The sequence below is a fragment of the Hirsutella rhossiliensis genome, assembly GCF_020360975.1.
Source record: "Hirsutella rhossiliensis strain HR02 chromosome Unknown scaffold00002, whole genome shotgun sequence".
Taxonomy (NCBI): domain Eukaryota; kingdom Fungi; phylum Ascomycota; class Sordariomycetes; order Hypocreales; family Ophiocordycipitaceae; genus Hirsutella; species Hirsutella rhossiliensis.
Window position 1 is genome coordinate 2,316,579 of NW_025408668.1, and position 12,259 is coordinate 2,328,837.

Consider the following 12,259-nt stretch of genomic DNA (forward strand, 5'->3'; position numbering starts at 1 on the left):
AAGCCAGAGCGTCTATTCCACTTACACCGGAAAGACAGGAGATTTACTGACATGCATGAAAACAAGGCTGAGCGTGGCCGACGACAACACCCGCTACCCTGCAGGCAGATCTATATCCTGCAGGCTGTGTCTAGCTCCGACCTACAATCCTTAACACGCGCCATCCTCGGGCCTAGGGCCATCCTCGAGCCTAGGGCTTTGGGGGGGTGTCAGCTCTCTCGAACCACAGACAACACTGTCATCAGTCTACGCCGTTGAGCTGGCTTTGAACGCCGGGTCCAGCAAGCGGTGCTTTATAATATATTTTATCTGACGCCCCGGCACGAGTCCCACGAGACAGCCGACCAAACATGCGAAGTGGATCACCGCTTCTTCCGGTTCCATGGTCTAACGGTTATGACTGCGGATTCTGATTCCGCCAGCGAGGGTTCGACTCCCCCTGGAACCTGTCTTTTTGAAGCTCGTTGCCTGGACCGTGATGCGGCGGATTGCTCGCGATGTGCGGATTGAAAATAATGCATCAGCTGTCCAGCCATGTATTTTTTTGCCCTTTCCTCGAGGATGGGATTTTACCACGAGGACGGGTTGCGGCCGAGAGCACGTGACGGTCATCTCCACCCTCTGCGTTGCCTTTTAGGCGGTCAGCAGTATCAACTTGCCTGCCTGCCTACCTACCTCCCTACCCACCTAGGTACCTATTCACTGATGGGCTGAGCAGAACATGTCGCCGAAGCTTCGGTACAGTGTGGCAGTCGACAAGGCCGTCACCACGTGGTGTGCTGGTTGATAGGCTAGATGATCCCTCGCTTCCACCGATCGAAACCATGCATCAATCGGCCACCATCAACAAGCTAGCAATCTCACCTCGAGCCAGCCCGCCCGCCGTCGACTCGACCTGCTAGTGGCTTGCTGGTGCTACCCCGGCCGACGCATCTCCCCGCATCTCGCTCCTCGAGAAAGAGAGCTCCTAGCCGTCCTGGGTAGCCCGCTTGGTGCCTCCAGCTGCGCGGCGCAAGGGCCAAGAGCTGACCCTGTTTCTGCAGCTAATGACCCCGTTCGGCTGGCTCCAGGTTGCTTTTGTGCACGATGCCTCGCCACGTACGGCCCTTGGTGCTGCTTCGCCGCAGTCCTCTTCTCCTCGCCGTCCCTTCTCTGTTCGGCCCTCACTCGATCCCGCCACCCTCGTCTTTGCCTCACCCAGCGTGCCTGGAGAGTATTAGACCCTTGACCCAAAGGAACCAGCTCGTCATACCGCTCCTCTGAGCAGCCTGGAGCAGCCCTTTGCCGCTGCCCTGCACCCGGCTCGCCATGGCCCCGCTCTGCCTCGTCGGCGTCCTTGCCGTTGCGCTCATGGCTGCGACTGTTACCGCAGACGATTCCAACCAAGGCATCAGGGTCTGGGCCGCGGCTGCTTACATCACTCATGGCGAGAGGACCCCCCCGATGGGCGGCCTACAGACCATTCTGACCCCAGAGGGCGCTCAGCAGATGTGGAGGCAGGGCAGCGCGTTCCGCAGTCGCTATTTGACTGGCGGTGCAAACGGCAGCCAAAGCGCCGTTCAGGGCATGGCCAGAGATGCCATCGACAACGCACAGCTCAGCGTCCTGTCGCAGGCCGACGAGTGGGTCGCCGCCGGTGCCATGGCCTTTATGCAAGGCCTCTACCCGCCCAAGACGGACGTCTATGTCGGCGCTGCGGGCGGCCAGGTCTTGGGCCATGACTACGCCGACGGAAGAAACACGACAGATTATCCGTTGGAGGGCTACCAATACCCCTGGATTCTGACCGTGCCCCCTCAGGAGAGCTCATCTATCGGGTGCGTCTTGCACACGCCGCTTGTTCGCAACGGCCCCAGCCAGTCCTTGATCGCTGACGGCGTTTCGTAGGCTTCAGGGAGACGTCGGCTGCCCCGCGTGGCAGAGCGAGATGGAGACGAACCTGAGAAACAGTCGAGATACGCAGGATCAGGTTGATCAGTACAGAAGTTTATACCAGACGCTGTTCTCGAGCGCTCCGCTTCAGGGAGTAATACCCCTGGTGCAAGCCAGCTATGAGAATGCGGCCGAGATATACGAACTGGTCAAGTACATGTACACCCACAACGAAACAGTCTTCAACGGTCTCGACAACGCCCAGGACACCCTGAACACGCTCCAGGCCCTTGCCTTTGCCTCGGAACGTGCCAAGACCAGTCACAACAGCACGAACCCTGACGATTCCCTCCATGTGCTCTACAGCATCGCCGGCCGAACCCTCGCCAGCCAGGTTGCCAACGATCTTGTCAGAATGCTCGCCGCCGACGGAGGGGGAGGGAAAATGACTCTTCTGTTTGGCTCCGCGAGACCGCTCCTTTCTTTCTTCTCGGTGGGTGGCCTGCTCACGCGGCAAAACCTCGTGTCGGGACCATTTTCTCGCTTGCCGGAGCCTGGCGCCGCCATGATATTCGAAGTCATCTCGGATAGTCAATCAAGCACCTCGGGGAGTTCCCCGGCTATGGGCGACTTGAAGGTCCGCTTCTACTACAGGGCCACGGCCAACGCAAACGAGACTTTTGCGACCTACCCGCTGTTTGGATCCGGGTTCGACGGCGCAATCATTCCTTACGCGTCGTTTGTTCGGAGAATGAGAGACCGGGGCTCTACGCCCTCGGGGTGGTGCGATATCTGCAGCCCTCGCAACACCGTGTACTGGTGCGTCAGTCCGTCTTGCGCGAAACCGAGCATCAGCCCCGTAGTCGGGGGCATCATTGGCGCCGTTCTCACCGCGGCCCTCGCTGGCATCATCACCCTTGTGTACCATGTCCTTCAGAAACGCCGCACCAGCAAAGCACCTCGCGACGGGTCCGCGGGCGGCTTCAGGGGAGCACAGAGACGGCCCGCCGATGCTGATGTTGCCCTGTCCAAGGGCGGGGTGCGCGAGGAGAGGATCGGGAGCTGGGAGATGCGCGCTAGAGATAAAAACGAGGAACCGACTTCGGATATTGCTCGGGCCGTGACCAAAGATTGCGACACGACGTGGAGGGAAAGAGATGATGGGGATGGCATCAGTATTACCGGACCGCCGGTGAAGCCGAGGGAGAGTGTATGATGACAGAATGAAACCACTGGACGGTTGGTGCGATCCGCAAGCATGGTCGGGTGTCGATAACATTGCACTCATGCTTTTCCACAAGGGAAGGCGTCTAAAACTACAGCCCATCTTCTCGGTAATACGCGAATAGGGGAGACAACAAACCCGCTACCTCAAAGCCATCGTCCTCTTGGCGATATTTCCCAGCCCTAAACTCGGGCTATATAGTATGCTGGTTAAGTATGGGTAGAGGCTAATAAAGACGAAGGTGGGCAGTGCTGGCGTAAACCTTGATTTTGCAACTATTTGCCATTCGTGTAACACCGATCTTGCGCCCCGATGCCTCGCTTTACATTAAGGTAGGATGGAGGTAGTGCAAGATGGGGCATCTGCCGCCGTTGCAACGCCCCCTGAGGTTGGAGTCCATGCCGATCCGACTCGAGCAATATTAACAGGATAATAGGACGAGGCACGAAAACCGCTCCGGGATAAGCTGCCTGCTGCCCAGCGAGGGAGGGAGGGAGGCGCGGCTTCATGTGGCCCAGGCCGAGAACCGGTCCCTTTTTGCCGCGCCTGCTCGGATGCTCCGACGATCCCTCCGCTGTCGTTCGGTCTCGCCGGGAATATAGGAAACAGGGGGGGGGGTTTCCTCCTCGACACAAAGCCCGAGCTTAATGGTATGGGGTCCTTTCCGCTGAGCAGGGAAACAGAGCTTGTCGTTGTATGGATGCGATTTGGTGCTCCTTGCAGGGAAACCGCACAATGCGACTCTCGTGCTCTTCTTTCTGATTGTGAGATGAGAGCCGTTATAGGGCTGGATATTACCTTTCTGCTCGACAAGATCTCTAAACCGATTCGTCAGGAAGGATGGACACGAAAATACGTTCTCAGCATAGCTATTCTCAGGCTCTTCTTCTTCCTCGGATCCCGTAATACAGGCCGCCATCAGGCCATCAACAACGAGACCATCATTTAAGTTGGCCGACGGCCCGACTGGCTCCAGATGTGTGTATTTGAGGCAATTCAGCCGTGCCGCGGCTCATAATGGGACTCAACCGCTCCTCCCTGGTGCTACCGTTGTCTCCACGCCCCGTTGGCCCTCGCATGAGAGATCGAACAAGGCTCGCAGAGAGGCAGAGGACCTTTATGGAATGAAGCCCATCGGCCAAGAGTATTTAAACCACTCACATGTTTCCAGCCTCGCAAAGCGCGAAAGGATCGGCACATCATCCGTTGATACGATTCGCGGGTTGACTTCTCGACTCCCTCATCACGGTTGAGACATTGCCGTGCATATATGCACATTGCCAGTTGCAAGTACGGCACCGTCTTCCGAGTATGTATACAAACACAGGTTACTTATTCAAGCCGCTTCTTCACTCCCAATGGGTTCAATTGGCCGAGTGGCACATGAAGCCAGTTTCTCGGGTGCTATCTACAAAACCGCCCAGTATCGTACGCGCTGCCTGCGGTAGCGAATCTCCTCAAGAACCAAGCTATTGAATCCTTGGCCTTGCCTGGCCGTGCCCAAACGCCAAATATCGTCCCAAAGAATGTCGTCCAATATATGCAAAGAAGTATGTGTGAAAATTCACCTCGTCGTCAGGCCAGGAGGTGCCGTAGTCATCATCTACAAATCCATGGTCAAGAGCTCTAACCTCGACACAACCGACTCCATGTTGGCGCTCATGCGCTGGACACGGGCCATGGCCAGCGTGGCTGTCGCGTTTTCTTTGTCGGCATCCACCAGCTCATACCTGGAGAGCATCTTCTCTGTTTCGAAGCCGCCAAAGATGTCGGGGCTGCCGAGGCTCTCAGCGTCAAAAGCATCGTACTCCTGGCGGACTGAAGCGGGCTCGGAGTGGAACAAAGCGAATTCTGGATCGCACTCGAACTCCTCGTCAACAGGTGACTCGACGACGGGTTCCGAAGCCTCAGCACTCTCAGCGGGCCGCTCAAGAGCGGGAACCTCAATCTTGCTGTCCTCGCCAGACAGGAAGGTCTCCTCAACAAAGTCTCGGGCCTTGCCAGACAGGACTGAGACGTCGACGGCGCTAGGCATCTCCGGCGTGTCGACAACAAACACTTGAGGCTGGAAATTGTACGCGGCGCCATTGTCGAGGCTGAGCATGGAAAAGTCCATGCTCTGCTCGGGAACCATGGCCATGCCAATCTGCTGCTGCTGCGAGTGCTGGCCGGCATGAGGGTTGACATCTTTGCGGATGTGGCTCATTTCTTGGGCCTGTTGCTGGGGCTCAAGCTTGACCTGAGCGGCCTGAGGCGCAGCAGCTGGGTTGGTGCTGAGGTGTTCGAGGAGTGTGGAAAAGGACGGGGATCCGAGAAGCATGCGGGTCAGGTCGGAGAGCTGCCTATTCTCCTCCTCGAGAGCACGGTTGCGCGCCCGCAAATCGCCGTTCTCATTGACCTTGCAGGCGATTTCCGACTCTAGTTGAGTGATGTATTCTGCGTCCAGTTAGCGATGAGTCATTTGATGTTGGGATGCGAACAAACTGACCCTTCCTCCGCGAACGGAATGCGCGGGCAGACACCTTGTTGCGAAGTTGCCTCCGCTCCTTGCTGCTCAGCTTCTTGCCCTCCTCGCTAGCCAGGAGCCGCTCATCCTCGTCCATGTCCTCTTCATCCTTCCTGATACGAGGCAGATTGGTAACGGCAGCCTGGCCCTGGGCGTCATGCGTAGACGACTTGGCCCGCATCGAGTTGAGAAGCTGCGTAATCTTTTGTTCGACAATGGGGTCTGTAGGATGCGGGGCCTTGGCGCGCGACCTCTGCTGCTGGGCACCCGCACGTTGGGCCTGTTGCTGCTGAATGGTGTGCTGCTGCCTCTGTTGGGCCTGGGCCTTGGCGAGGGCTGCTTGCGAGTGAGCGCCGGGCCAAAGGCGGCCAACGCTGCCTGACGTCGAAGGGACGGGAGGTGAGCGCTTGCTGGGTGCGTCCTGCTCAATGTTGCTGGGATTGACCGTGTTGAAAAGCTGGTGAGATTCGGCGGGCGACTCGAAGTCGATTTCCATGTTGCTCTGTGCCGGCGATGTGTTGAAATCGAACATGTCGTTCTCGGGAGTCAGGTTGGACATATACTCGAGGCTGCCAAAGTCCTGATAGCCAGTGTTGTTGGTTTGGTTGACGGCCATGGTGTTGGCGATGGCACCGGGGACAAAACCCGTCTGCTGGCGGTACATGTCATAGTTGTGACTGGGGCCGCTGAGCGTTTGTGGCGTTGTCGAAGGGATGCTGGGAGTCGTCACGACGGCGGAGACAGGGCTGGCAAAGGTGGGCTTGGATGATGAGGGGGAGAGCGAGGGAGAGTTGTAGTTGTTATCATATTCGGAGAGGTCGAGCAAGGCGTCGAGATCGACGTTACTTTGATTTGGCGCAGACATGGTGATGGCAAGCCCGTGGCCGGGGGGGCTGCGGGGGACACGAAGAGGCTTGAGGTTGACTATGAAGGCGCTTCGTCCCGAATGGTGATGGCAGAGACGTGGCCGTTTGGTGACGTGAGCCTTTGAATGGATACGTTCGCACTCTGCAGTCTGGGGTGTATGGGGGCGTTGGTTGCGAAGCGAGTTGATGCCGTCCTCGCCTGAGCAGAACGGTTGGATTCGGTAGACAAAGTTGCGAAGTTGAATGCGCGGCGATGGAAGAGGAGGAGGAAAGGGTCAAGATGATGTAGTGAGGGGAAAGAGTCAGGTTCAAAACCAAAACAAAAGGTGGAGAGGCCAAGGTCGAGGGGGGCCCCAGAGGGGCTATGAAGGGAATGGATGCCTTGGCTTCAGAAGGGGTGCATGGACCTTCCGGGGAGCGGCAGGGGGGGAGGGGCGTGCTGGCGAGCCAAACGCGAGGCGCTGGCGGGGGGCGTGCAGGGGACAGGCCGTGGAGGGGGCAGTGGACGCGTCAGCTCTCTCCATCCAGGGTTCCCGAATAGGTTACTCGGCGACAGACCATCACATAATCAATCCCACTCGCTGCCGACCCGCCCACCGAGCAGCATGTGTATCGAGGAGTGATGCTGCTAGTTCTGTATCCGCTCTGGCCTGGGCACAAAGGCACAGCCTGTTAAGCCGCCACCCGCCGCCACTTACGGCCCCCACGCCCTGGACAAGCCGAACTGCTGATACCGCGGACCGCTGGCCTTCTCCCCCAGGTTTCCTGCGCATCCCGCTGACACGATACGGCACGGCTCACCGCGGCGAGTTGATTTGCATGCCAAACAGCAACGCCCAAGATGACGACCCACGAAAAGCTCCATGCCTCCCCATAACAGCCATTCTTGCCTGCCCCATTCTCCCTCTCCGACCTTCTCGCGGCTGAGGGCTATGACGGGTGAATCAAAGGCTCGGCAAAGCCCGTGCTCTCGCGGAGAGCCGGCCAACCGTCTTCTATTCGCCCCAGCGCCAGGTCAATGGCCGCTCCTGTTGATGCCGATTCGGCCCCGCGGGGAGGCGGGCTTCGGTCTACCGACAGGTCCGAGATGGTTTGGCTCGGCGCCATTGGCCTTTGGAGTCTCAGCGCTAGCGTCCAACGGACCGTGGCTGTGTGTATGCTTCGTACAGGGGCCCGACTCGCATTGTGCGACGGCAACCTCTCGCCGGGACGGGCGCTAGAGGAGTCGCTCTCGCGCCATTTCCGAAAGTTGGGTGCGTCCGTGGTTTCGTACTTTTGCAAGCTGAGACTGCTTGTCGCGACATGATCATCGACTGCGCAGGCCAAAGAAGAATGCCATCCACGACAGGCCGGTAGGAGGACGAGGAAAAATCGGTTATCTACGGCTTGGGGTACTGCGTAGCACTGTGCGAGGATTGATGGGACATTGAGTGGCAGTGCCTCGCAGTTGCAGCGATGCAGTGATGCAGCCAGCGACCGTGGAGTAGGATTGTACCGTGTGCACTGTAAAACGGACTGTACGAGACAGTATCTGTATCTGTTGGACTCTGGGATATGTGGGATGATATCGGATTGCCGGCAAACTCAGTTGGTGAACAAGTGCGAAGTTGCCCTGTGATTACCTTTACAGGCCATTATGTTCTCAGTACGGCTCTCTCCCACATTCCGAGCAGATAGCAGCTCGCCTGATGGACGAACTAGAGCTTCCGCAAAGACAGGCCATTTTTGCTATGTTTGTTTCATGCTGAAACAAACGCAGGTCTGATCCACGGTGCCCAAGCCCGGCGTGCGGATTGTCGGCATCGTGTCCGTCGGGCCGACGCTTTTAGAGCCGCTTCGTTCTTTCTTTACGGGCAGCATCATCAGGTATTGCAAGCTTGCAAGGCAGTCTGTGTGTTCAGTCTCTCTAATTGCCACCAAGGCAACTGCTCCGTAGGACAGGCTTTTCCCATGGCATAGGCGAAACGGGCCTCCAGCGAGAAACCAAACCGGGGTCGTGTTTCTCAGTCTCTCCCAGCACTGGCTAGGGTAGTAGGTATGGCGAAATAGGGTCTTCCAAGTCGAGTAAATGCTGCAGGTCCTTGTTCCTTACAACCATGAACGTATTGGAGCAAACTGGCACAGCCTGGCACAGCCAGCCTGCACCGGCATGATGGTGGAGCACAACAGGCCGAAAGGGTGCTGGGTCTCGTGTTTCCAACAGACGGGGGGCATGGAATCAGTAGCTATTGCCCATTTCCTATTCCTGGCCAGTCTTGGCCACCACAGCGAACGGCTTGGAATCTGCTCAGCATCACCTGGCAAGCTGGACTGAGTCTGGAAGCATTTGCCAAGCCGCAAAAATTGTCTGTTGATGCTGCTGGAAAATTGGGCGTCTTTTTGCGTCTGCTCGACCACGGAAGCATAAAGGGGCCTGCCAAGGTCGGATTTGGGACCATGGGTATTGGGAGTTCGCCGCGGCGGTCAAAATGATGCTCAAAAGATGAGATTGATGGCCAGGTCTTTGTCGGCACCATGAGCGTGCAGTATTCGTAGAAGGCGTTGAACACCACTCGATGGTGGCGGTGCCGTCGCTCGGCTGCAGCGGGCTTTGTGGGCCGTATGATAGGACCGGACTAAAATTAGAAACTCACCCGGCCTAGAAAGGAAAACATCTGACGGATAGGATGCATTCTTCGTCAGCTTCAACTAGTCAACCTGCCAAGACGGCCGAGGCGTACTTTCGCGGGCGGTTCATGACCCGTCCTCTCGCGCCTCACCTGTTGCCAAGCGGAGATTGGTGAGCACCCTTCAGCAGGCCTGTTCGAACTTGACTGCATCGGTATCCCGTATTGATTGGGCGTCTAATTACGGAGTACTGTACGTACTTGTTGTTCGGTCAATTTTTGGTTGGCTGTCAGCCGCATAACACCTGTTCGGCACTCGTTAACGTTTCACCGCCCGGGGCTTAACCAGGGCTTAGGTAAGAATGTCGCGACGAGCACAACACTTTGCTGCCCAAATGCAACCAGAGCTTTGGACGGCTGCTTTCATTGTTCGCGCCGGCCGTCAAGCACTACTTTGCCCAGACTGAGCTGCTTGCTCGTCGCCAACTCTTCTCCTCTCTTTTCACGCACCTCCGCAGACGTTAGTTCCTCCCGTGAACTCGCCGCCTCTCAAAAACCTGTACGCCGCCACGGAGGAAGCTTGTGAGGGGTGACGACTCGCATCTCCTTCCCTCGTCGCGCCCACGAACACGCACAAGTCCCTCCCTTCTGCAATCGCTTTGCTTGTGTCACCACTCTCTGACCTTATTTGAGCATTCTCTGCGTCGCCGCCTTTGACCCTGATTTACCCCCGCCGCGACTTGGAGCTTCCAGCATGCCACGCTCGTCCGAGTAGCTGCATCAGTCGACAAAAATGGGCACGACCAAGCGGAAGCTGCCCGCAGCCGCCAAGGGCGTCGCGAGAGAGAAACGGAAGCGAGCTCGCTGGCCTCTGAAAGGTCATTTGGACCCTGGGAGCCTCGTGGCAAAGCCGCTCATCCCCAGACCCCAGTCCAAGCATCACAGCTACTTTGAGTTCGTCGAGAACAAGGACAAGAAAAAGAAGCTCCATTTTCAGGTGAGGATGCCTCCCCATGTTTCGAAGTGTTCCTCCCGCTAACTTGGCGCAGAACACTCACGACAGACGTCCCCCGCTGGAATGCGAGTTCCTTCCAATCGGCAACCCGGAATTGACCACTGCCTGTAAAGAATTGTCCCGCCAGAGGGGCATTCAAATTTACATTGTCTCGGTAAGCTGCTCGACGCCCCTCGGCTGTATGTGGAGCAAGACTGACCAGCTTTAGGACTCCCACTTCAACGGCATCACACACAGTTACGCCAACCAGATGAACAGAGTAGGCTACCATTTCCACAAAGCTATCGTGCAGGAAGCCAGAGCCGCTATTGGTGGACTCTCTCAGCAAGTAGCAAGCGTCCCGGATGGAGAATCCGAGCCCATTCCCGAGTCCCAGGCGCTCTATCACTCGCAAGTTGATGCCGCGCTGCGGGATCTATTCCCCCGCATCCCCCACAATGACCGCCAGACGATTATTCAACACGCCTTCACAAGGGTAAACCCCTCCCCTCAATCTGATGAAAAGGGCGATATCAAGACTAAGCGCGCCCCTCAGGACACACGGTCCAAGGGCGAAGAGCGTGAGCGCGTCGGCCTCCAACCCGATGTACCTCTTGCCCGCAGGGTTCAGCTAGCAGTCCTGGCCCATATCAGGCATAATCATACTAGGTATGATGAATTGCTCAAGGAGAGCGGGTGGCATGTGGCCCGGAAAGCCGTCGAGGCGCTGTGTCTCGATGTCCTCGTCAAGTGGCGAGGAGATGAGGAGACCGGACGGGATCAGCTCGACGAGATTCTGCGTGAAATCGTCGTCATTTCCGACTCGGAGGACGACGAACTCGAGCAAGACTCGACCGATGACGACTCCGTCGTGGAACTGGACCCGCCAAACGATGCGACTATGCCTCACCGATCCTCGCGCCAACCCTCGCGGCCCGCAGATCCGAACCTTCTGCCTCGTAGGGCGGGACCTCAGACTCCTGCACCGTTGGTGCCACCCGGGCCAAGTGTCGCCGCCGACGCCACTAACCAGGGATACAGCACGGATCGAAGAGCACGACGTGGCTTCCAGAGATACCGTCGCGCCTGGGATGAGGCCATTCGTCGTAGGGATGATGTTGACCATATCATTCCACCCCGCGACGACGGAGGAGCCCGGGAACAGCGTGTCGAGAATGGATTTTCCAACTCCCACGGCTCACAGCCACACTTGACTTCTCCAGCCCGCAACGGATACCTTGCCCAGGGCCTGCCAACGTACCCGCGGCGGCCAGGCAATGCCCCTGCTGCCCCAGTCAGCGCCGTCTATGGTGAGATAGTTTCTGTCGCCCGTGAGCAGCCGTTCAGGGAGGCCGGACTGCGCTGGCAGAGACCGTCGAATGGCCTTCAATTCCGGGACATGTTGGTGCGTTCCGTTGAACCTGCTCTCCCAGAGCCTGGGCATTCGTCCTTTGCTTCAGGCATACCTTTCGGGACTGATGATCGGCTGGAGAACCTTTCGATCCACCCGGGTATGCATCATCGCCAAAGTCGAGCCCCGTCTCCAGCGCATCGGCCTCAGCGTGGCGAGTACAGTCCCTCTGGACGGCGAGTGATTAGCGATCACTGGCCACATGGACGTGTACTCCCAGGCGGCCTTCGGGCTGAAGGCTCAGTCCAATCGTTTGGAAGTCGTGATCTGAACTTTTGCCATTCCGACGGCCGTGGAAACCCAGAACTTGTTGCCTCGTTGCCGTATACGGCCCGAGTTCATGAAGCTCCAGTTTCATTGAATCAGCCGGCAACTGACCGCATAGTCGTGAATGCTTCTTGGCCCGGCACTCACTCCAACCCCATCCTGATGGAGGATCGCGGCGGTTTTTTTGAGAGGGTCGCAGGCCGCCCAGAGCTCGTATCGCCACCGTCCGGGACTGGCGAGTCCTTTGAGGTCCGACGACTCGGTCGTCGAATCCTGAGAGCCCCCCAAGGGCACCCCGTCGTCTCACAGATGGCTTCGAGAGGCCTGCCAGACGGTCTAGTGCCCATTAGATCCGAGGTCATCGCGACTAGTAGATCTGGCGCCATCCCATCTGCCATTGACCCCCAAAGCGCTCTTGGACCAGGTCGTGTTGGCCCATCTCCGTGGGAATACGACCAGCGCGCTGGTCTAGAGCAACATCCGCCATTTACTGGCGACGACGACCCTCATCT

General features: G+C 57.8%; 3 protein-coding genes and 1 non-coding gene across 4 annotated transcripts; 3 read left to right on the top strand and 1 right to left on the bottom strand.

Annotated features, from left to right (window-relative positions):
* Nucleotides 1-376: 376 nt before the first annotated feature.
* On the top strand, nt 377-448 carry HRG_12054. The gene has a single exon. It is a non-coding gene; the product is annotated as a tRNA-Gln (tRNA).
* An 860-nt stretch (nt 449-1,308) lies between these two features.
* On the top strand, nt 1,309-3,088 carry HRG_01809 (histidine phosphatase superfamily (branch 2) domain-containing protein; the record flags this gene model as incomplete). Its single annotated transcript, XM_044860280.1, has 2 exons — nt 1,309-1,817; nt 1,888-3,088. 2 exons carry the CDS (start codon nt 1,309-1,311, stop codon nt 3,086-3,088), a joined length of 1,710 nt encoding a protein of 569 aa, XP_044723913.1.
* A 1,612-nt stretch (nt 3,089-4,700) lies between these two features.
* Nucleotides 4,701-6,468, bottom strand: HRG_01810 (bZIP transcription factor domain-containing protein; the record flags this gene model as incomplete). The annotated part of the gene is made up of 2 exons (XM_044860281.1): nt 4,701-5,533; nt 5,586-6,468. 2 exons carry the CDS (start codon nt 6,466-6,468, stop codon nt 4,701-4,703), a joined length of 1,716 nt encoding a protein of 571 aa, XP_044723914.1.
* Nucleotides 6,469-9,868: 3,400 nt separating this feature from the next.
* HRG_01811 (uncharacterized protein) lies at nt 9,869-11,664 on the top strand (the record flags this gene model as incomplete). The annotated part of the gene is made up of 6 exons (XM_044860282.1): nt 9,869-10,072; nt 10,125-10,244; nt 10,299-10,565; nt 10,626-11,363; nt 11,409-11,474; nt 11,530-11,664. 6 exons carry the CDS (start codon nt 9,869-9,871, stop codon nt 11,662-11,664), a joined length of 1,530 nt encoding a protein of 509 aa, XP_044723915.1.
* Nucleotides 11,665-12,259: the final 595 nt, after the last annotated feature.